The following is a 17,069-nucleotide window of genomic DNA, read 5'->3' on the forward strand; positions in this document are numbered from 1 at the left end:
CTCCGACCTGGCCCCCAGCGACAAGGACTTCCCCCCCTCTGCCCTGCGCCGCCTCTCCATGGCAACAAGCTGTGCCAGGGCTCCTCCAACCTCCCCCCGCCTCTCATCCCCGTCCCTGGCCCCTTCAACCCGGGCAAAGCACCTGCTCTACCCAGGCCACAGCTCCGGCCCTAGACAAGGTCCCAGCCATCAGGATTACAGCCCCAGCCCCAGACAAGGTCCCAGCCATCAGGATTACAGTCCCAGCCCCAGCCCCAGCCAAGGTCCCAGCAAACAGGGTCCCAGCCCCACGGGATAGCACCTCCACTGGGCTCGTAGCAGTCTGCAGGGCCCCAAACAGCAATGTGGAACTGCTCTTCCTGGACCTGCCCTACAGCGCCCTGTTCAAGGCCCAGGAAGGTGACAGGGAGCTGGGTGGTGAGGAGGGGAAGAGAAGGGCCAAGGTGCCTGTCATGTAGTGCCCCCCTAAAAAATTTACGTAATGAACAAAAGCGTCCGTTGCTATGCTGGTTGCTTGGCTCTATTTTACCTCATAAGCGCTCACTCAGTCTGCGCAAACATTTTACCTCAGAATTGCTCTCCAAGGACGGTGTTTTTGAAGGTGACTTTCTGCTGACTACATACTGCTTCAGAGGACTGAAAAGACTGGAAAGAGAACACTCTTTCTTTACCATATATTTCTCTTTATATAAGAAAATATTGTTAAATAGGAAGAAATATTTTACATTGATGTTGCTAGCTACTCTACCTATTTACCTCAGTTTGCCTAGTCAGCTAGCCAGGTAGCCAGCTAGCTAGCCAGACAGTTTTATTTAGCCAACATTAGCTAGCTAGCTACTGTAACTGTTATTGTAGCTTTCTGTTTGTATGTAGCTTGCACTTCAATAGAGGATAATTTATTTTATCTTTCCAAGTTGAGTTTGGTTTTCACCAGGCATTACTGGAACCATGTCGTCCAAAAAGTTATACTTTTTAATCATCTGTCCATAGAACGTTCTTCCATGAGTATTGATGATCATCCAGGTGCTTTTTGGCAAACCTCAGTCAACTTTTTGGACGAGATGGGTCCCATTATGCCTGGCGAAAACCAAACACTTCATTCCACAGTAAGAACATCATACCAAAGGTCAAGCATGGTGTTGGTGGTGTGATGGTTTGGGGATGCTTTGCTGCCTCAGGACCTGGACGACTTGCCTTAATAGAAGGAACCATGAATTCTGCTCTGTATCAGAGAATTCTACAGGAGAATGTCAGGCCATCCGTCTGTGAGCTGAAGCTGAAGCGCAGCTGGGTCATGCAGCAAGACAATGATCCAAAACACACAATCAAGTCTACATGAAAATTGCTATAAAGCAACAAATTTGAAGTTTTGGAATGGCCTAGTCAAAGTCCAGACCTAATCCCAATTGAGATGTTGTGGCAGGACTTGAAACGAGCAGTTCATGCTTGAAAACCCACACGTCACTGAGTTAAAGCAGTTCTGCATGGAAGAGTGGGCCAAAATTCCTCCACAGCGACGTGAGAGACTAATCAACAACTACAGGAAGCATTTGGTTGGAGTCATTGCAGCTAAAGGTGGCACAACCAGTTATTGAGTGTAAGGGGGCAATTACTTTTTCACACAGGGGAATTGGGTGTTGCATAACTATGTTTATGAAATAAATGAAATAAATATGTAATTGTTGTGTTATTTGTTCACTTATGTTCCCTTTGTCTAATATTAGGTTTTGGTTGAAGATCTGATAACATTCAGTATCACAAATATGCAAAAGTAGAGAAAATTAGAAAGGGGGCAAATACTTTTTCATAGCACTGTATATGTTTGCATAGCAGGGATGAAAATAACATCATTTAGGCTGTAATGATCTCCAAAATTTGAATCATTAGGTCATCACACCGTTTATATAGCAACGGACACTAATAGTTTATCGACTCCCGTTGTGACGTGGGGGGGACTTTTTGGCTAGGGGACATTATCTAGCATGACAGGCCCAAGACGTTGGCTCCCAGAACCTCAGGAGGAACTTCAGGGCGTCTCTATTGTTGCTGATGTTGACCAGTGGCCAGGGATCACCACTGCCAAGCACCATGCGTTCCCCAAAGCCACTCAGCACCCTGCGTTCCCCAAAGCCACTCAGCACCCTGCGTTCCCCAAAGCCACGCAGCACCCTGCGTTCCCCAAAGCCACTCAGCACCCTGCGTTCCCCAAAGCCACTCAGCACCCTGCGTTCCCCAAAGCCACGCAGCACCCTGCGTTCCCCAAAGCCACTCAGCACCCTGCGTTCCCCAAAGCCACTCAGCACCCTGCGTTCCCCAAAGCCACGCAGCACCCTGCGTTCCCCAAAGCCACGCAGCACCCTGCGTTCCCAAAGCCACGCAGCACCCTGCGTTCCCCAAAGCCACGCAGCACCCTGCGTTCCCCAAAGCCACGCAGCACCCTGCGTTCCCCAAAGCCACGCAGCACCCTGCGTTCCCCAAAGCCACTCAGCACCCTGCGTTCCCCAAAGCCACTCAGCACCCTGCGTTCCCCAAAGCCACGCAGCACCCTGCGTTCCCCAAAGCCACTCAGCACCCTGCGTTCCCCAAAGCCACTCCGCACCCTGCGTTCCCCAAAGCCACTCCGCACCCTGCGTTCCCCAAAGCCACTCAGCACCCTGCGTTCCCCAAAGCCACTCAGCACCCTGCGTTCCCCAAAGCCACGCAGCACCCTGCGTTCCCCAAAGCCACGCAGCACCCTGCGTTCCCCAAAGCCACGCAGCACCCTGCGTTCCCCAAAGCCACGCAGCACCCTGCGTTCCCAAAAGCCACGCAGCACCCTGCGTTCCCCAAAGCCACGCAGCAACCTGCGTTCCCCAAAGCCACTCAGCACCCTGCGTTCCCCAAAGCCACTCAGCACCCTTCATTCCCCAAAGCCACTCAGCACCCTGCGTTCCCCAAAGCCACTCAGCACCCTGCGTTCCCCAAAGCCACTCAGCACCCTGCGTTACCCAAAGCCACGCAGCACCCTGCGTTCCCCAAAGCCACGCAGCACCCTGCGTTCCCCAAAGCCACTCAGCACCCTGCGTTCCCCAGAGCCACTCAGCACCCTGCGTTCCCCAGAGCCACTCAGCACCCTGCGTTCCCCAAACCACTCAGCACCCTGCGTTCCCCAAAGCCACTCAGCACCCTGCATTCCCCAAAGCCACTCAGCACCCTGCGTTCCCCAAAGCCACTCAGCACCCTGCGTTCCCCAAAGCCACTCAGCACCCTGCGTTCCCCAAACCACTCAGCACCCTGCGTTCCCCAAACCACTCAGCACCCTGCGTTCCCCAAAGCCACTCAGCACCCTGCGTTCCCCAAACCACGCAGCACCCTGCGTTCCCCAAAGCCACTCAGCACCCTGCGTTCCCCAAAGCCACGCAGCACCCTGCGTTCCCCAAAGCCACTTTGAAGCCTGCGTTCCAAAAAGCCACTCAGCAGCCTGCGTTCCCCAAAGCCACGCAGCACCCTGCGTTCCCCAAAGCCACTCAGCACCCTGCGTTCCCCAAAGCCACGCAGCACCCTGCGTTCCCCAAAGCCACTTAGAAGCCTGCGTTCCAAAAAGCCACTCAGCAGCCTGCGTTCCCCAAAGCCACGCAGCACCCTGCGTTCCCCAAAGCCACGCAGCACCCTGCGTTCCCCAAAGCCACTCAGCACCCTGCATTCCCCAAAGCCACTCAGCACCCTGCGTTCCCCAAAGCCACTCAGCACCCTGCGTTCCCCAAAGCCACTCAGCACCCTGCGTTCCCCAAAGCCACTCAGCACCCTGCGTTCCCCAGAGCCACTCAGCACCCTGCGTTCACCCAAACCACGCAGCACCCTGCGTTCCCCAAAGCCACTCAGCACCCTGCGTTCCCCAGAGCCACTCAGCACCCTGCGTTCACCCAAACCACGCAGCACCCTGCGTTCCCCAAAGCCACTCAGCACCCTGCGTTCACCCAAACCACGCAGCACCCTGCGTTCCCCAAAGCCACTCAGCACCCTGCGTTCCCCAAAGCCACTCAGCACCCTGCGTTCCCCAAAGCCACTCAGCACCCTGCGTTCCCCAAAGCCACTCAGCACCCTGCGTTCCCCAAAGCCACTCAGCACCCTGCGTTCCCCAAAGCCACTCAGCACCCTGCGTTCCCCAAAGCCACTGCCAAACACCCTGCGTTCCCCAAAGCCATGCAGCACCCTGCGTTCCCCAAAGCCACTCAGCACCCTGCGTTCCCCAAACCACTCAGCACCCTGCGTTCCCCAAAGCCACTTAGAAGCCTGCGTTCCCCAAACCACTCAGCACCCTGCGTTCCCCAAACCACTCAGCACCCTGCGTTCCCCAAAGCCACTCAGCAGCCTAAGTTCCCCAAAGCCACTCAGCACCCTGCGATCCCCAAAGCCACTCTGCACCCTGCGTTCCCCAAACCACGCAGCAGTTCACAGCAGGTGAGATATCTTGATTTTCATTTTCCTTAAGCCTGTTTTCAGCAGTCAATAGGATATGTTCTGCCATCTCTAATCACTGTAAAAAAATTATCACGAAAAATGTAAACTGTCATAACAAGCGCTTCATTTCTAATCTACTCACATGGTAGCTGATGGTAGTCAACATGGTAGCTGATAGTAGTCAACATGGTAGCTGATGGTAGTCAACATGGTAGCTGATAGTAGTCAACATGGTAGCTGATGGTAGTCAACATGGTAGCTGATAGTAGTCAACATGGTAGCTGATGGTAGTCAACATGGTAGCTGATAGTAGTCAACATGGTAGCTGATGGTAGTCAACATGGTAGCTGATGGTAGTCAAACATGGTAGCTGATAGTAGTCAACATGGTAGCTGATGGTTGTCAACATGGTAGCTGATGGTAGTCAACATGGTAGCTGATGGTAGTCAAATGGTAGCTGATGGTAGTCAACATGGTAGCTGATGGTAGTCAACATGGTAGCTGATGGTAGTCAACATGGTAGCTGATGGTAGTCAACATGGTAGCTGATGGTAGTCAACATGGTAGCTGATAGTAGTCAACATGGTAGCTGATAGTAGTCAACATGGTAGCTGATGGTAGTCAACATGGTAGCTGATGGTAATCAACATGGTAGCTGATAGTAGTCAACATGGTAGCTGATAGTAGTCAACATGGTAGCTGATAGTAGTCAACATGGTAGCTGATGGTAGTCAACATGGTAGCTGATGGTAGTCAACATGGTAGCTGATGGTAGTCAACATGGTAGCTGATGGTAGTCAACATGGTAGCTGATGGTAGTCAACATGGTAGCTGATAGTAGTCAACATGGTAGCTGATGGTAGTCAACATGGTAGCTGATGGTAGTCAACATGGTTGCTGATGGTAGTCAACATGGTAGTTGATGGTAGTCAACATGGTAGCTGATGGTAGTCAACATGGTAGCTGATAGTAGTCAACATGGTAGCTGATAGTAATCAACATGGTAGCTGATAGTAATCAACATGGTAGCTGATGGTAGTCAACATGGTAGCTGATAGTAGTCAACATGGTAGCTGATGGTAGTCAACATGGTAGCTGATGGTAGTCAACATGGTTGCTGATGGTAGTCAACATGGTAGCTGATAGTAGTCAACATGATAGCTGATGGTAGTCAACATGATAGCTGATGGTAGTCAACATGGTAGCTGATGGTAGTCAACATGGTAGCTGATGGTAGTCAACATGGTAGCTGATGGTAGTCAACATGGTAGTCAACATGGTAGCTGATAGTAGTCAACATGGTAGCTGATGGTAGTCAACATGGTAGTCAACATGGTAGCTGATAGTAGTCAACATGGTAGCTGATGGTAGTCAACATGGTAGCTGATAGTAGTCAACATGGTTGCTGATAGTAGTCAACATGGTAGCTGATGGTAGTCAACATGGTAGCTGATGGTAGTCAACATGGTAGTCAACATGGTAGCTGATAGTAGTCAACATGGTAGCTGATGGTAGTCAACATGGTAGCTGATAGTAGTCAACATGGTAGCTGATGGTAGTCAACATGGTAGCTGATGGTAGTCAACATGGTAGCTGATGGTAGTCAACATGGTAGCTGATGGTAGTCAACATGGTAACTGATGGTAGTCAACATGGTAGCTGATGGTAGTCAACATGGTAGCTGATGGTAGTCAACATGGTAGCTGATGGTAGTCAACATGGTAGCTGATGGTAGTCAACATGGTAGCTGATGGTAGTCAACATGGTAGCTGATAGTAGTCAACATGGTAGCTGATGGTAGTCAACATGGTAGCTGATGGTAGTCAACATGGTAACTGATGGTAGTCAACATGGTAGCTGATGGTAGTCAACATGGTAGCTGATGGTAGTCAACATGGTAGCTGATAGTAGTCAACATGGTATCTGATAGTAGTCAACATGGTAGCTGATGGTAGTCAACATGGTAGCTGATAGTAGTCAACATGGTAGATGATGGTAGTCAACATGGTAGCTGATAGTAGTCAACATGGTAGCTGATGGTAGTCAACATGGTAGCTGATGGTAGTCAACATGGTAGCTGATGGTAGTCAACATGATAGCTGATGGTAGTCAACATGGTAGCTGATGGTAGTCAACATGGTAGCTGATGGTAGTCAACATGGTAGCTGATAGTAGTCAACATGGTAGCTGATGGTAGTCAACATGGTAGCTGATGGTAGTCAACATGGTAGCTGATAGTAGTCAACATGGTAGCTGATGGTAGTCAACATGGTAGCTGATAGTAGTCAACATGGTAGCTGATGGTAGTCAACATGGTAGCTGAGGGTAGTCAACATGGTAGCTGATAGTAGTCAACATGGTAGCTGATGGTAGTCAACATGGTAGCTGATGGTAGTCAACATGGTAGCTGATGGTAGTCAACATGGTAGCTGATGGTAGTCAACATGGTAGCTGATAGTAGTCAACATGGTAGCTGATGGTAGTCAACATGGTAGCTGATGGTAGTCAACATGGTAGCTGATGGTAGTCAACATGGTAGCTGATGGTAGTCAACATGGTAGCTGATGGTAGTCAACATGGTAGCTGATAGTAGTCAACATGGTATCTGATAGTAGTCAACATGGTAGCTGATGGTAGTCAACATGGTAGCTGATAGTAGTCAACATGGTAGATGATGGTAGTCAACATGGTAGCTGATAGTAGTCAACATGGTAGCTGATGGTAGTCAACATGGTAGCTGATGGTAGTCAACATGGTAGCTGATGGTAGTCAACATGATAGCTGATGGTAGTCAACATGGTAGCTGATGGTAGTCAACATGGTAGCTGATGGTAGTCAACATGGTAGCTGATAGTAGTCAACATGGTAGCTGATGGTAGTCAACATGGTAGCTGATGGTAGTCAACATGGTAGCTGATAGTAGTCAACATGGTAGCTGATGGTAGTCAACATGGTAGCTGATAGTAGTCAACATGGTAGCTGATGGTAGTCAACATGGTAGCTGAGGGTAGTCAACATGGTAGCTGATAGTAGTCAACATGGTAGCTGATGGTAGTCAACATGGTAGCTGATAGTAGTCAACATGGTAGCTGATGGTAGTCAACATGGTACCATAACATTGGATGGGTAAAGCTTTGGAGGATGCTTTAGGTCAGGGTAAGAGAGGCTAGTCTTGAACAAGGTGTGGGGACAGAATTATTTGCATACCACTGGCTGTCACACAAACACACACACACACACACACACACGCACACAATTAATTAATTAAAAACAGGAGCTACGCAGCACCTGGTGTGGGCAGAACCTGGGTCATTGATTGACTCACCTCATACATATACAAACACACATACGTACCGAGCTGTGATGGGATTCAATCAGTGAGGATGGGGAGGGCGTGTGAGCGATGAAGTATACTGATGCATTGGCATGCAGTCCTCTGTACAGCCTCTTGATTACATTTCTGAGGCAATGAAGTAAGTGTTGTTTTCTCTTTTTAAGAGGCTGTTGTCCAAAGTCCTGCTAGTGTTCTGTCATTAAGAGGCTGTTACCAAAGTCCTGCTAGTGTTCTGTTATTAAGAGGCTGTTGTCCAAAGTCCTGCTAGTGTTCTGTCATTAAGAGGCTGTTACCAAAGTCCTGCTAGTGTTCTGTTATTAAGAGGCTGTTGTCCAAAGTCCTGCTAGTGTTCTGTTATTAAGAGGCTGTTGTCCAAAGTCCTGCTAGTGTTCTGTTATTAAGAGGCTGTTACCAAAGTCCTGCTAGTGTTCTGTTATTAAGAGGCTGTTACCAAAGTCCTGCTAGTGTTCTGTTATTAAGAGGCTGTTACCAAAGTCCTGCTAGTGTTCTGTCATTAAGAGGCTGTTACCAAAGTCCTACTAGTGTTCTGTTATTAAGAGGCTGTTGTCCAAAGTCCTGCTAGTGTTCTGTTATTAAGAGGCTGTTACCAAAGTCCTGCTAGTGTTCTGTTATTAAGAGGCTGTTACCAAAGTCCTGCTAGTGTTCTGTTATTAAGAGGCTGTTGTCCAAAGTCCTGCTAGTGTTCTGTTATTAAGAGGCTGTTACCAAAGTCCTGCTAGTGTTCTGTTATTAAGAGGCTGTTACCAAAGTCCTGCTAGTGTTCTGTTATTAAGAGGCTGTTGTCCAAAGTCCTGCTAGTGTTCTGTTATTAAGAGGCTGTTGTCCAAAGTCCTGCTAGTGTTCTGTTATTAAGAGGCTGTTACCAAAGTCCTGCTAGTGTTCTGTTATTAAGAGGCTGTTACCAAAGTCCTGCTAGTGTTCTGTTATTAAGAGGCTGTTGTCCAACGTCCTGCTAGTGTTCTGTTATTAAGAGGCTGTTACCAAAGTCCTGCTAGTGTTCTGTTATTAAGAGGCTGTTACCAAAGTCCTGCTAGTGTTCTGTTATTAAGAGGCTGTTGTCCAAAGTCCTGCTAGTGTTCTGTTATTAAGAGGCTGTTGTCCAAAGTCCTGCTAGTGTTCTGTTATTAAGAGGCTGTTACCAAAGTCCTGCTAGTGTTCTGTTATTAAGAGGCTGTTACCAAAGTCCTGCTAGTGTTGTGTTATTAAGAGGCTGTTGTCCAAAGTCCTGCTAGTGTTCTGTTATTAAGAGGCTGTTACCAAAGTCCTGCTAGTGTTCTGTTATTAAGAGGCTGTTACCAAAGTCCTGCTAGTGTTCTGTTATTAAGAGGCTGTTGTCCAAAGTCCTGCTAGTGTTCTGTTATTAAGAGGCTGTTGTCCAAAGTCCTGCTAGTGTTCTGTTATTAAGAGGCTGTTACCAAAGTCCTGCTAGTGTTCTGTTATTAAGAGGCTGTTACCAAAGTCCTGCTAGTGTTGTGTTATTAAGAGGCTGTTGTCCAAAGTCCTGCTAGTGTTCTGTTATTAAGAGGCTGTTACCAAAGTCCTGCTAGTGTTCTGTTATTAAGAGGCTGTTGTCCAAAGTCCTGCTAGTGTTCTGTTATTAAGAGGATGTTACCAAAGTCCTGCTAGTGTTCTGTTATTAAGAGGCTGTTACCAAAGTCCTGCTAGTGTTCTGTTATTAAGAGGCTGTTGTCCAAAGTCCTGCTAGTGTTCTGTTATTAAGAGGCTGTTGTCCAAAGTCCTGCTAGTGTTCTGTTATTAAGAGGCTGTTACCAAAGTCCTGCTAGTGTTCTGTTATTAAGAGGCTGTTACCAAAGTCCTGCTAGTGTTGTGTTATTAAGAGGCTGTTGTCCAAAGTCCTGCTAGTGTTCTGTTATTAAGAGGCTGTTACCAAAGTCCTGCTAGTGTTCTGTTATTAAGAGGCTGTTACCAAAGTCCTGCTAGTGTTCTGTTATTAAGAGGCTGTTGTCCAAAGTCCTGCTAGTGTTCTGTTATTAAGAGGCTGTTGTCCAAAGTCCTGCTAGTGTTCTGTTATTAAGAGGCTGTTACCAAAGTCCTGCTAGTGTTCTGTTATTAAGAGGCTGTTACCAAAGTCCTGCTAGTGTTGTGTTATTAAGAGGCTGTTGTCCAAAGTCCTGCTAGTGTTCTGTTATTAAGAGGCTGTTACCAAAGTCCTGCTAGTGTTCTGTTATTAAGAGGCTGTTGTCCAAAGTCCTGCTAGTGTTCTGATATTAAGAGGCTGTTACCAAAGTCCTGCTAGTGTTCTGTTATTAAGAGGCTGTTACCAAAGTCCTGCTAGTGTTCTGTTATTAAGAGGCTGTTGTCCAAAGTCCTGCTAGTGTTCTGTTATTAAGAGGCTGTTACCAAAGTCCTGCTAGTGTTCTGTTATTAAGAGGCTGTTACCAAAGTCCTGCTAGTGTTCTGTTATTAAGAGGCTGTTGTCCAAAGTCCTGCTAGTGTTCTGTTATTAAGAGGCTGTTGTCCAAAGTCCTGCTAGTGTTCTGTTATTAAGAGGCTGTTACCAAAGTCCTGCTAGTGTTCTGTTATTAAGAGGCTGTTGTCCAAAGTCCTGCTAGTGTTCTGTTATTAAGAGGCTGTTACCAAAGTCCTGCTAGTGTTCTGTTATTAAGAGGCTGTTACCAAAGTCCTGCTAGTGTTCTGTTATTAAGAGGCTGTTACCAAAGTCCTGCTAGTGTTCTGTTATTAAGAGGCTGTTACCAAAGTCCTGCTAGTGTTCTGTTATTAAGAGGCTGTTACCAAAGTCCTGCTAGTGTTCTGTTATTAAGAGGCTGTTACCAAAGTCCAACCCCAGTTGTAACTTAACGGATTCAGCTTATCAACCAGCTAATTATTTAAATCAGGTGCACTAGATTAGGGTTGGAGTGAAAACCTACAGGACGGTAGCTCTCCGAACCCTAACCTTAAATGCCCACACCCGTAAAAATCCACTTTTTCAAGATGAAAGACGATGGCCAGAGTTTACCCATGACGTTGTGCAATGATTTAAGTCAATAAGTAATCGTTTTAGTCAAAGTATTATATATTTGGGCTTGAAGTGACGAATCCGAACTGCCCAGTTCGTGCAAATCCGTGTGAATGCAGTGTCTTTTCCTATTGTATGACACACAAATTAATTTTTAACCTGTGTTTTGTTTCAGGTTTGGGTTTAATTTGAATGTTACCACCCCGCCAGCATGGCATTGTTTAGTAATCAGAAACAGCTTCAAAATGTTCTTCCTCTTTCCTCCATGGAACACATACAAACACTTTTTTTTAGCAGAAAATTATCTTAATCCATTGGATAATCTGTCAATTTTCACTCATGAGCTTGTCTGTATTAAACATTTATCTGACCATTTTATAAATGGTATAATTACATGATATGATAGCATTTTGCAAACCCGCTGCCCCCATTGCCCCAAGATTAATGGTTTTGACCACTAAAGTTATGCTTCACTACACTCTCCACTGCTTTGATTGGTGTAACATTAGCTAGAAACCACAAGTGTCTACCCAGATAATGATAAGGCACCTGCGAAAGACAATTCAAGGAACTTATAGTAACATGTCATTTGCGCTGTGCATGATCATGAGCAAAGTCATTGTAGCCCATCATTTCACTTCCCCTGTGAGAACCATGAGCACAGGCTGACTTGATTGCACCCTCTTTTGCCTTCATAACAGCCTCAGTTTGTCGGGGCATGGACTCTACAAGGTGTCGAAAGTGTTCCACAGGGATGCCGGCCCATGTTGACTCCAATGCTTCCCACAGTTGTGTCAAGTTGGCTGGATGTCCTTTGGGTGGTGGACCATTCTTGATACACACGGGAAACTGTTGAGCGTGAAAAACCCAGCAGCGTTGCAGTTCTTGACACACTCAAAAAGGTACACCTGGCACCTACTAATATACCCCTTTGAAAGGCACTTAAATATTTTGTCTTGCCTATTCACCCTCTGAATGTCCCACATACACAATCCATGTCTCAATTGTCTCAAGGCTTAAAAAATCATTCTATAACCGGTCTCCTCCCCTTCATCTACACTGATGGAAGTGGATTTAACAGGTGACATCAATAAAGGAACGTAGCTTTCACCTGGATTCACCTGGTCAGTCTATGTCATGGAAAGAGCAGGTGTTCCTAATGTTTTGTACAATCAGTGTATATTTCATGATGTTGTGTATCTCTGGAAACCAAATTAATTTTAACATTACAGATTTGAAAACTTAACTTGTCCAAAAAAAAGTGGTCTCTTGGCACAACTTCCTCCGGGTATGGGGTCAGTTGAGCCACGGGACAGGGTAAGTTAAGTCGTCTAGAAATGTCCGTACTGAATGAAATATTACCACACCCTTTTTAAAACATGTCTAAATGTATTACCTTTAAAAAAATTATTTTGAATAAGGTGTAACAAGAACAGATAACATTATTCAGCTAGATACGGTTAGCATGCTAGATAAGGTTAGCATGCTAGATAAGGTTAGCATGCTAGATAAGGTTAGCATGCTAGATACGGTTAGCATGCTAGATAAGGTTAGCATGTTAGATAAGGTTAGCATGCTAGATAAGGTTAGCATGCTAGATAAGGTTAGCATGCTAGATAAAGTTAGCATGCTAGACAAGGTTAGCATGTTAGCTAGCTACGCTGACATACAGTGGGGAAAAAAAGTATTTAGTCAGGCACCAATTGTGCAAGTTCTCCCACTTAAAAAGATGAGAGAGGCCAGTAATTTTCATCATAGGTACACGTCAACTATGACAGACAAAATGAGGAAAAAAAATCCAGAAAATCACATTGTAGGATTTTTTATGAATTTATTTGCAAATTATGGTGGAAAATAAGTATTTGGTCAATAACAAAAGTTTCTCAATACTTTGTTATATACCCTTTGTTGGCAATGACACAGGTCAAACGTTTTCTGTAAGTCTTCACAAGGTTTTCACACACTGTTGCTGGTATTTTGGCCCATTCCTCCATGCAGATCTCCTCTAGAGCAGTGATGTTTTGGGGCTGTCACTGGGCAACACGGACTTTCAACTCCCTCCAAAGATTTTCTATGGGGTTGAGATCTGGAGACTGGCTAGGCCACTCCAGGACCTTGAAATGCTTCTTACGAAGCCACGCCTTCGTTGCCCGGGCGGTGTGTTTGGGATCATTGTCATGCTGAAAGACCCAGCCACGTTTCATCTTCAATGCCCTTGCTGATGGAAGGAGATTTTCACTCAAAATCTCACGATACATGGCCCCATTCATTTTATCCTTTACACGGATCAGTCGTCCTGGTCCCTTTGCAGAAAAACAGCCCCAAAGCATGATGTTTCCACCCCCATGCTTCACAGTAGGTATGGTGTTCTTTGGATGCAACTCAGCATTCTTTGTCCTCCAAACACGACGAGTTGAGTTTTTACCAAAAAAGTTATATTTTGGTTTCATCTGACCATATGACATTCTCCCAATCCTCTTCTGGATCATCCAAATGCACTCTAGCAAACTTCAGACGGGCCTGGACATGTACTGGCTTAAGCAGGGGGACACGTCTGGCACTGCAGGATTTGAGTCCCTGGCGGCGTAGTGTGTTACTGATGGTAGGCTTTGTTACTTTGGTCCCAGCTCTCTGCAGGTCATTCACTAGGTCCCCCCGTGTGGTTCTGGGATTTTTGCTCACCATTCTTGTGATCATTTTGACCCCACGGGGTGAGATCTTGCGTGGAGCCCCAGATCGAGGGGAGATTATCAGTGGTCTTGTATGTCTTCCATTTCCTAATAATTGCTCCCACAGTTGATTTCTTCAAACCAAGCTGCTTACCTATTGCAGATTCAGTCTTCACAGCCTGGTGCAGGTCTACAATTTTGTTTCTGGCGTCCTTTGACAGCTCTTTGGTCTTGGCCATAGTGGAGTTTGGAGTGTGACTGTTTGAGGTTGTGGACAGGTGTCTTTTATACTGATAACAAGTTCAAACAGGTGCCATTAATACAGGTAACGAGTGGAGGACAGAGGAGCCTCTTAAAGAAGAAGTTACAGGTCTGTGAGAGCCAGAAATCTTGCTTGTTTGTAGTTGACCAAATACTTATTTTCCACCATAATTTGCAAATAAATTCATTAAAAATCCTACAATGTGATTTTCTGGGAAAAAAAATCTCAATTTGTCTGTCATAGTTGACGTGTACCTATGATGAAAATTACAGGCCTCTCTCATCTTTTTAAGTGGGAGAACTTGCACAATTGGTGGCTGACTAAATACTTTTTTTCCCCACTGTATTTGTTGATGTTTATCACCCAATTCGTGAATATGTATAAGTAGCCTTCGTTGTTCTTTCGGAGGTGGAACCTAAACGTGCATTTCATCTCTAGGACAGGAAATGACTTCGAAATAGTGGCGGCAACTTCCTCTGGGGAGGTCCTTTAAATGAAGAACAACAACCACAGTTTTGTTTTCATACATTTTTTTACAATATAGCACATTTTGACATTGCAGCTGGCCTTTCCAAGGGGTAATCACTCAGTTCTGCCTCCAGGACAAGACTCATGACAATAAACATCAACCTGCATACAACACAGACTACACACACACACACACACACACACACACACACACACACACACACACACTTCTGCTGTGTAGGCGTAAACTCAGCGTGACACAGCAGCAGCCTGAACGCTCCGAGACACTTCCTAATTCTGGATGACTCAGTCGGAATGTTTTTATAATGAGGGATCTTTATGCAATATCACTGTATGTCCCAAATGGCGCCCTGTATGGTGCACTATGTAGGGAGTAGGGTGCCCTGTGAGACAAAATCATAGAGCATTGCATGGAGGTTGCAGCAATATACACTGCTCAAAAAAATAAAGGGAACACTTAAACAACACATCCTAGATCTGAATGAATGAAATAATCTTATTAAATACTTTTTTCTTTACATAGTTGAATGTGCTGACAACAAAATCACACAAAAATGATCAATGGAAATCAAATGTATCAACCCATGGAGGTCTGGATTTGGAATCACCCTCAAAATTAAAGTGGAAAACCACACCACAGGCTGATCCAACTTTGATGTAATGTCCTTAAAACAAGTCAAAACGAGGCTCAGTAGTGTGTGTGGCCTCCACGTGCCTGTATGACCTCCCTACAACGCCTGGGCATGCTCCTGATGAGGTGGCGGATGGTCTCCTGAGGGATCTCCTCCCAGACCTGGACTAAAGCATCCGCCAACTCCTGGACAGTCTGTGGTGCAACGTGGCGTTGGTGGATGGAGCGAGACATGATGTCCCAGATGTGCTCAATTGGATTCATGTCTGGGGAACGGGCGGGCCAGTCCATAGCATCAATGCCTTCCTCTTGCAGGAACTGCTGACACACTCCAGCCACATGAGGTCTAGCATTGTCTTGCATTAGGAGGAACCCAGGGCCAACCACACCAGCATTTGGTCTCACAAGGGGTCTGAGGATCTCATCTCGGTACCTAATGGCAGTCAGGCTACCTCTGGCGAGCACATGGAGGCCCCCCAAAGAAATTCCACCCCACACCATTACTGACCCACCGCCAAACCGGTCATGCTGGAGGATGTTGCAGGCAGCAGAACGTTCTCCACGGCGTCTCCAGACTCTGTCACGTCTGTCACATGTGCTCAGTGTGAATCTGCTTTCATCTGTGAAGAGCACCGGGCGCCAGTGGCGAATTTGCCAATCTTGGTGTTCTCTGGCAAATACCAAACATCCTGCACGGTGTTGGGCTGTAAGCACAACCCCCACCATACCACCCTCATGGAGTCTGTTTCTGACCGTTTGAGCAGACACATGCACATTTGTGGCCTGCTGGAGGTCATTTTGCAGGGCTCTGGCAGTGCTCCTCCTGCTCCTCCTTGCACAAAGGCAGAGGTAGCGGTCCTGCTGCTGGGTTGTTGCCCTCCTACGGCCTCCTCCAAGTCTCCTGATGTACTGGCCTGTCTCCTGGTAGTGCCTCCATGCTCTGGACACTACGCTGACAGACACAGCAAACCTTCTTGCCACAGCTCGCATTGATGTGCCATCCTGGATGAGCTGCACTACCTGAGCCACTTGTGTGGGTTGTAGACTCCGTCTCATGCTACCACTAGAGTGAAAGCACCGCCAGCATTCAAAAGTGACCAAAACATCAGCCAGGAAGAATAGGAACTGAGAAGTGGTCTGTGGTCACCACCTGCAGACCCACTTCTTTATTGGGGGTGTCTTGCTAATTGCCTGTAATTTCCACCTGTTGTCTATTCCATTTGCACAACAGCATGTGAAATGTATTGTCAATCAGTGTTGCTTTCTAAGTGGACAGTTTGATTTCACAGAAGTGTGATTGACTTGGAGTTACATTGTGTTGTTTAAGTGTTCCCTTTATCTTTTTGAGCAGTGTAGTTGAGGTTAACAGAAGGCGACAATGTGGGTTAAGCTCTTCCCACGCACCTGTGTTTGTTCAGGGGACTTTCTTGGGATTTTCTTGCAGGTGTGAGAAAGTTGTGTTTGCTGACGGTTTCAGCACAGAATGTGAGTGGGAAGAGGAGATGTGGAAGAGGAGAGGAGATGCCTTGCTTCCCACTGACGCTGTATACTATATGTAGGTCAATGTGAAATTTCACCCCTTTCCTCATACATATTTTGTTGAAAAACGAAAGCAATTTTATGTGGAATAGGATGTCCTTTGATATCCAGCCTGATTGCACTATTTTCTCAGCAGTATCAATTCAGTATCAATGCTATGTTTTCCTCTAATAATACCATGTCCATTTGGCCATCTTCTTATCCTCTTCTCCTCCTTCTTTCCCCTGTGTCGCTCCTGTCCAATTGCAGACCTGCCTCAGGAGAACAAGGCCACCCCCACCAGCGGGCCCCTCCCCATACCCACCATGGTGTCCCACCAACCAATCAATGGGGAGTCCTCAGAATGCCCATCAGCCTGGCTTCACCCGCCCTCCTCAGATGACATGGTAGCATGGACGCTAGAACGCTAGTCAGCACAGGCGGCATATGAATAGAAAAACAATTTTCTGTTCTGATTTTTTGTTATGCTCTGTAGAATGATTAGTTTGAATACTAAAGGGAGGGGTAGTCACATAGTATACAGTGGCTTGCGAAAGTATTCACCCCCTTGGCATTGTTCCTATTTTGTTGCCTTATAACCTGGAATTAAAAGTGATTTTTGGGGGGGTTTGTATCATTTGATTTACACAACATGCCTACCACTTTGAAGATGCAAAATATTTTTTATCGTGAAACAAACAAGAAATAAGCCAAAAAAACTAAAA

At 46.4% G+C, this 17,069-nt stretch overlaps 1 protein-coding gene across 1 annotated transcript; it reads left to right on the forward strand.

The window, feature by feature from the left end:
• Positions 1 to 1,982: 1,982 nt before the first annotated feature.
• On the forward strand, positions 1,983 to 16,775 carry LOC121537278 (putative uncharacterized protein ENSP00000383309). The gene is made up of 4 exons (XM_045216944.1): positions 1,983 to 3,356; positions 3,449 to 4,440; positions 16,271 to 16,311; positions 16,615 to 16,775. The coding sequence occupies exons 1-4, from the start codon at positions 1,983 to 1,985 to the stop codon at positions 16,773 to 16,775; spliced, it is 2,568 nt and encodes an 855-aa protein (XP_045072879.1).
• The last annotated feature ends 294 nt before the right edge of the window (positions 16,776 to 17,069 follow it).

Source organism: Coregonus clupeaformis, chromosome 6 (genome assembly GCF_020615455.1).
Source record: "Coregonus clupeaformis isolate EN_2021a chromosome 6, ASM2061545v1, whole genome shotgun sequence".
Classification (NCBI taxonomy): domain Eukaryota; kingdom Metazoa; phylum Chordata; class Actinopteri; order Salmoniformes; family Salmonidae; genus Coregonus; species Coregonus clupeaformis.